The sequence below is a fragment of the Choristoneura fumiferana genome, chromosome 14, assembly GCF_025370935.1.
Source record: "Choristoneura fumiferana chromosome 14, NRCan_CFum_1, whole genome shotgun sequence".
In the NCBI taxonomy this organism is placed as follows: Eukaryota; Metazoa; Arthropoda; class Insecta; order Lepidoptera; family Tortricidae; genus Choristoneura; species Choristoneura fumiferana.
The window spans coordinates 14,635,791-14,643,529 of NC_133485.1; the positions used below are offsets into that span (position 1 = coordinate 14,635,791).

At 41.1% G+C, this 7,739-nt stretch overlaps 1 protein-coding gene across 1 annotated transcript in view; it reads right to left on the minus strand.

The window, feature by feature from the left end:
- Positions 1–1,783: 1,783 nt before the first annotated feature.
- The window catches only part of Pngl (N-glycanase Pngl), a 20,014-nt gene continuing 14,058 nt past the window's right edge, over positions 1,784–7,739 (minus strand). Inside the window, exons 9-12 of the mRNA XM_074097913.1 lie at positions 6,131–6,295; positions 4,744–4,905; positions 3,905–4,065; positions 1,784–2,280 (exon numbers count right to left, since the gene is read on the minus strand). Of these exons, the coding sequence (XP_073954014.1) occupies positions 3,917–4,065; positions 4,744–4,905; positions 6,131–6,295 (476 nt within the window). The 3' untranslated portion in view covers positions 1,784–2,280; positions 3,905–3,916. The remainder of the gene's footprint in view (positions 2,281–3,904; positions 4,066–4,743; positions 4,906–6,130; positions 6,296–7,739) is intronic.

Below are 7,739 nucleotides of genomic sequence, written 5' to 3' on the forward strand. Positions count from 1 at the left end.
AATGATTTATTCGAAATTTTTAACAGTAGGGTTTCAGGCAAATATGGTTTCAAAAGGCCCATCAAATCAATTCACATAATTTTGCAGAAATTTCAGACTTTGTAGACAAGGTTAAAGAATATATTTTGTCTTTGCGAGTCTACAATAAAACAAAGCGGACGTTGGGGGACGAATAGTAATAAATTTTACAAATAAATCAAATTGTTGAATCCAAATCAAAAACTGGCTTCTTAGGTTTCTTGGTGTGCATTCGAAGTTTAATAGGAAAGTAAGAGGTACGATACGATACAAACTGCGGAGTTCGAATACTAAGGTTATTTCTTTCATAATTAGATTTACATATTGAAAATACGAGCTAGAAAAGCAAATCAAGAAAAGATAGATTTTTAGAGAATCGATCTTTTTGTTGACTGATTTTATTGTGAATCGATTTTCAGGTGTCAATTCGGATCGATTTGAGAATCGATCTTTTCTGGAAAGAATCGGTATCCCTAGATGGAATCTGTTGAGTGTTGACTAAAGTGTCAAAGGGACTGCACGACACGAACTTCGAGTTTCGTAGTAGCCCTGCTGGTCTCATGACCCTATTTTGAATTTCCCGCGACTCATAAAAGCAGCGTAAACGCGTCTTTTATATCTGAAGTATACTGGCTGGTAAGTAGAGTACCGGCCCGGATAATACCGACCCTGTTTTTCGTGTACACGCCCATAGAAACTGCAGCAAGCTACTACGAAACTCGAAGTTCGCATCGTACCGTCCCTCTCGCTCTCGTATTGAATAGCTTAAGTATCAGAGGGACCGCTCGACACGAACTTCGAGCTTCGAGTTTCGTAGTAAACCTGCTGGCATGAGTTTGTATATGGGTGTGTACACGAAATTAGATATGGGTAATCTCAACTCCGCGAAGTGATCTGACTCACTAGATCCAGCTCCGGTGTCGGTACCGAATCCGCTTATTGAATCCGACTCCTTTATTGACTCCGGTTATCTATGGCCGATCCGCCCCGGCTCGGTTCGGTCGGTCGGTGTCGGTACGGTACTGCGGTGTCCCACCCGCTGACTGAACTGAAGTACAGATTCGTGAGAGAGAGAAAGATTCGTTCATTAGTCCAAGTCCGAGTACCGAACCGAACCGACCAACCAAACACAGATAATAAGATCCAAGTCCAAGATCCGATCCGCAGGGCTACTACGAAACTCCAAAATCGAAGTTCGTGTCGTGCGGTCCCTCTGACACTTATACTATTTAATACGAGTGCGAGAGGGACGGTACGATACGAACTTCGAGTTTCGTAGTAGCCCTGCCGATCCGATCCGAGCCGAGCGAGAGCGAAAGCAGGCGGACGGAGCGAGTCAGTGTGAGTAAGCGTGACGGCGATCACGAGCGAGGCGAGCCGCTCGATCCAGTCGGAGTTAGTAACTCCGGAGTCAATAAGATTTGAAAGGAGTCATTAAGGGATTCGGATCCGCTTGAGGATCTGACTCTTTTGAATCTTCAGATCCGGATTTACCCACCTCTACACGAAAAACAGGGTGGGTATTTCCATGTCGGTATTATCCGGGCCGGTAAAGAGTGTCACCCGGCGCTTTTTTTTCGTTGTAACTTGGTTGTAACCGTTGTAACTGACACCTTTGTCATAATATTCTAGAACATGGCAACAATTTCGTATGTAAATTTCTCACAGAAATTTCTGAGGCGAAATTTTATTTCCATTCATCCGTTGTCTACTATTTTGTGTCGTGTATTCTGTCGTAAGTATGGGCAGAATTAAAAAGCGAATATATTCTGAAAATTAAATTTATTATAGACTTCGTTACTTAATATCATTAACAATTCTTTATACGCAGGGCCTTTATGTGGATCGACATAAATTTTCGCAAACTATGTTTTTGGGATAATTAATGTCGTTAGGCACCACTAACAGTACAATTAACTAGCATAAACAACAATTATCGCACTAAAAATTTTAAAATATATGTACCAACATGATTATATTGTGTCAGGAAATTTATCACTTTTTACGAAACTTATCATTTAAAACGGCAAATAAATGCTCCATTTATGAGAACAATTTATGAAATGGTAACACCGAATTTTTATTTACAGATTCAGTTATTCTTAAAAACATTGCAAGGCAAAATAAATGATACCCTTGAGGTTTTTGGGTTATACATCAAAATAATATGAAAAAAAAACTGTTTATTTATATGAAAAAAGTATTAAATTATGATGACGGTTACTGGCAGTCCTGTTGGTTGAATGTCTGCCCATTTTTTCCCTGAAACAATAAGCATAGTTTTAATTTTTTTTTCTACATCATACCTACCATGGAGCCGGATTTACTTTTTTTATGAATTGGGACAGAAACTTGATGGCAGATCCTTTTCTCTAACATGAATTGGTACACATGGGTGTAATTTGTGTGACCAAGAATCAAATTAAGAAAAATAAGTATTTATGTATGTGTGTAAATTTTCATTATGTGATTTTGGCACTTTCTTAAAATACTTTAGTTGACGTGTGGTCACAGAATAAGTAATAGGTAATACAAGTACAGAAGGTTCTCTCTTTTGATGTTGACGAAAGCCGCCATTTTATATGCAAAATCACCGCCCACCACCAAGCAACATTGAACTCTAGTGCTGCGCGCGAAGGTCGTTATTATTCAGCACCAACGTTTTGGTTTAGGATAGGGTTGTAATTCAATAAAAAAATATTACTCACATATAACTCGAAGAGTAAATTCGGACAAATAGGTACTTTAGTTTTCTATCATTTTTAAATTGACGCGCCTTATATCTCCGACGGTCACAAAATGGATAATTTTACAAGGTCGCGTGCCGAATGCGTTGTCGGCTGCCTCAAAGGTTTAGTACACCCGCAGTGGGCATTGGTAAATCGCGAATTACCTATCTGTTCTTTTGTCGCACTCGCACTTAATATGGTTTCGATCAGAATTGGGTTAGTTAGTGTAATGCTATGTACAGAATAGAAAATAGTAAGAATTTAATTTTAATTAAAAAAAAAAACATGTTCAGATAACATTATGTAGTTTCCGTACTGTTTAGGCTATACATATACTGTTTCAGCGCTCAAACTGTACAATTGAAATATATACCTACTCCTCATCCCAAAAATCGAAGCACCACGCTAATTCATGATAGATATTCTAATATCCTCACCAATCATAAAGTCGCGAGGTTTATTTTAGGTTCAATATTTTTTTATACGTAGCTTTACGCGGCGCGACTAGTTTGAGCGAGATTGCGAGCGTGCATGCCGGGCGGTGCTCATAGCCCTAGTGAGTTAACCCTCGCCGGCGTGGGGTGTTTAGATACTTACAGAATCGCACCTATATCGCGGAGTGCGCCGCGCCTGGCGTGGTGCAGTCTGAAGGCATTAGATTATTCAGCAGTTTTGCTGCTAGGTGGCAGTAGCGAGCGGCTATAGCGTGTTGAAACTTTCACCTGTAGCCGCCGCTAGATGGCAGTAGCGCATGACCACAGCGCGTGTTGAAACTTATACCTGTGGCCGTCGCTAGATGGCAGTAGCGCACAGCCTGAAGATAAGTTGGATTCTTTACCTGCGTTTGCCGCTAGATGGGAGTAGCTTGCAGTTGTAACGAAATTTTTGTCTGTGGCCGCCGCTAGATGATAGCCTGACAATGTCTTAGAATTTTCATCTGTTTGCTACTAGATGGCAATAGCGTGCAGTTTGAAGGTGTTGTATTCTTTACCTGTTTGCCACTAGTGGGCTGTAGCACGCAGCCTGAGTGTTCTAACTTTGACATGCGTTTGCCGCTAGATGGCAGTAACGTCGTTGTCCGAGTGTGTTTTAAGGTTTACCTGTGGCCGCCCCTAAATGGCAGTAGCGCACAGTTGCAGCGTGCGTTGGAATCTTACCTGTGTTTGTCGCTAGATGGCAGTAGCACGCAACCGCAGGGTGTGTTGGCGAGCGGCCATTGGTTGACGCGCAAGTTGTGCGTTCTGCCAGTCGGCACCGCCGCCACGCAAGCGCACGCGCACGCGGCAAGAAGTGAAGTGGCGCGAATATGTGCACGAATCTGCAATGTGCATGTTGACAATAAACTATTTGACACCACCGACCATCGATATCTATGTATAGACTGCATGTTTCTTATATTAAAACGGCGCACAAAATAAGTTTACACCGCGATTTGGACTTTCACTATAGTTTATTGACGTCCGTGACAGGGGTGTGTCAAAGTAATATTGATGATTGATGCGCGCGCAGCTAAGTGCCGTAAGGTACATAGATGTCAATGCCACCGACCAACCTCCAGAAATTTACTTAATGTTCCTCTCATCCAATCACAAGTTGACTGGTCCCTTAAAGGGAAAAGCTCGCCTTTGGACATGTATCTCAACGTTTGTCAATTGTGTTTTTTCTTTATTTTTGTACAATAATGTGATGAGAGGCTGCAGTAGAGAGAACTCCCTTCGGGCAGATGTTATGTCTGGTGATCGAATTCCAAAGTTCAAAGAAAGAACGTCACAAGTTGTATAATAATGCATGCGAGTTGAAAAACTTCAATGGCGCGAATCAAGATTTTGGAGTTTTTAGATTTACTCACTAGATGGCGCTAGGAGTCGCTACACATACATAATCACTTTAGGCAATAACAAGCAGTGATGAATTTGCCTCTCACGGAGTTTGCCGGCATTCCAACCACAAGTACGATACCGCTGCTCCTGTGCGACACATATCTCCACGCACTGACCTCCCAGCTTAGCGGGCTCGGGAGGGTTGTCGTCGAACTGCACGGAACACTCGACGCGGCCGCCCTCGTACTCGGCAAAGCCCATTTGCAGGGTTAGCTCGGTGCACATCAACCCTTGCTCTGCTGCCAGACGCCACGTAATTTCGCCTTCTGACTCGCCTTCTAAAAAAATCGAGAACATTCCTAAATTAATAAAATTGTAAATACGACAGAAATCGCGACCAATTTACAATAGGATAGCAATTTAGCATTATACAATTTAGCATTAGCAAGATACCATCCAAGAAACCGGTTTTGACCGATAGACATAAAACGCTCCGGTTAGAATTCACGGCAAGATATTTTTACTATAACTTCAGCAACGTGTGTTTCATGGACGAAATAGTACATTGTGAATTAAGGGGCGTAAGAAGGGGATTACTAACGAGAGTCTATTAGAAGCCCGACGCCAGAGGCGGAGGGCTTTTAATGACTCAAGTTTGTAATCCCCTTACGGCCCGTGATACACACAATGATTTTCATCACATTGCGAGGAAACATGCAAAAAAATATATTTTTTTGTGTCCAATCCAAACACTACAAAAGATAGGCGCTAAGAAAACAACTGAATAAAATAATGGCTACCCGCCAATACAAGGGGCTACTACAAAATTCGAAAATCAAAGGTCGTATCGTACCGTCCCTCTCACTCTCGTATTAAATAATATTTGGGTCAGGAAAACAATATTTCGATTTCCGAATTTCGTAGTAGGTAGCCCCCCTGATTGTCACTTTTTTCGAGTCGTCTACCATAATTTCGAATGAAGTGAAAGTGCTGTGATTGTGCCTTAAATGTGTCCCTGGGACTGAGGAATAGAGCCAGAACAAACTGTAAGTGAAACCTATATCTTGCCCAATTCGGTTTTGCTAATTATTTCAATATTCAAATGTCGTAGTTCAAACAACCAGTAACACAGCGTAAAAGTCTTTAATTTATGACGTTGTGTCAACGGAAGTAAAAAAACACGGTGTAGAACTAGCGATTAAGATTTTGGGATTTGTACATTTATGATTTGTATTTGAATATCAGGATAAAAGTAACCTTTGTGTTAATCCAGGCTCCTGTCGTACAAACATTAGAAGTGCCACTGTTCTACATAATTGTCGCTATTTGTATAAGAAAGTAAACAATAATTATGTCGATGCACTTGGAGTTATAATTATAGCACTTGTTATTTTTGTAGTAAAGGCTAGGCGTCCAACTACATACCAATTTCAGCCGTGCGCAGCGTTTATGCGCATTGATTCCGAACCTCGGGGTAATTACCCATAAAAGGGTAAACTGTCTCTACGCTGGCAATACTGGTGAAGCGGGTGTCAATGCTATTTCGAAAAAAGAATGAGATACCTTCTCTAGCCAAATACGCCATCTGCCAGTCGTTCTCCACCTTTCTGAACACTTCGTGGCTCTCATATACGCCAGCTTCCCACGTGGCAATAGTTTGCATCTCTTTCCCGTCCAGTACAACCTCATATTTGTCTAGCGCGGTGTAATACAGGATGTCGTAGGTCCCTTTAAACAGGAATATTTATTTGTACAGCATACTTACAGGATGTGCTTAAAACTAAAGCCTAATAAAAACTAAGAAGGGTAAAAGATATACACAAAATTTGGCCCAATCTTCACACAAAATCACCTAAAATTTTTTTCCGCTCAGTAAACTATTTGATTATGCGATCTGTCCTTAGTGAAAATGTCATAGTTTTCATATTGGCACTTTAATATAAACACAGCCAACCAGGTTTTGTTTAAAAAATGCTGATCTAACGAAAATTAAAAAACGACGAAGAAATGTTGAAATTGTGGGTTCAAAATGTTCAAATCCGGACTCGCACCATCTTTTCGAAATTCATGTGCAAAATTAAATTTTAAATTTACCGGTCCATATACGTCCCACTGCTAGGCACAGGCCTCTTCTCAGAATAAGAAGGCTTGGGCCGTAGTTCCCGCGAGGGCCCATAGCCGATTGGGAACTTCACACATACCATTGAATTGCTTCGCAGGTTTGTGGAGGTTTCCTCACGACGTTTTCCTTGAAATATTGTACATGAATTTCTAAAAACAGAGGTGCAAGCCCGGGTTTGAAACGATCCTCAGATTGAGAGGCCATAGGTCAAACCACCAGGTCACCATGGCTTTTTTAAGGGTACATTAACCAATAGTTCTAACAGCAAACTCTCTGACCTTTCTGAGCGAGATGGAATGTGTGCTTGCCGGCTTCGCCCCGCTGCTCGCGCCACTCCCTGGCGCCGGAAATGCGGCCGCGGGATTCATATTCTCCTGGTTTTCTGAAGAAAAAAATGTTTTTTTTTGTCACCAATTTAGTTAATTTATTGAATCAGGCGTTACTTTGCGGAGGTCCATATCAATGAACTAAAATAATTTCCTTGCTCAGTATGGGGTCTATTATTAATGAGCAGGTAAATTTAGTTTCTCTCCCTTGCTAACGGCTTGGATCTAATTTCAGCAATGGTAGTGTAATAAAACATGCCTTGACAGTAAATAAATAAAAAAAAAAGGTAGTTTTGAAGGACGGTTAAAAAAAATTATTAATAATTTGTGGGTAGTTTTGTTTGTTCATAAACGTATGTGGGTACTTGGGAGTTTACAGTGAAAGTTAAACGGTGGTTGTGGTTCGTTGTCCTAACAACTGGTAGCATGGTGTATGGTTGTGTGTGTCACTCCTGAAGATGAGCTCTGTTTGAGTTCGAACGCGTCAGTGTAGTGTGGTGGTGGTGATAGATGGGTTTGTGGTGATTTGTGTGTGTTCTTACAGTGTGGAGGTGGAGGAACTGTATGAAACACGCATATTTTGGCATAAGCCTTAGCTATCGTAAGGTCGCGGGTGAGCAAGGAAATTATTTTAGTTCATTAAAATCTGTTAAACCATTATAAATTTAATCACATTTACAAATAGTTCTTCTGGCTACACTTTTTTTTCTTAAGTCAAAGCAAA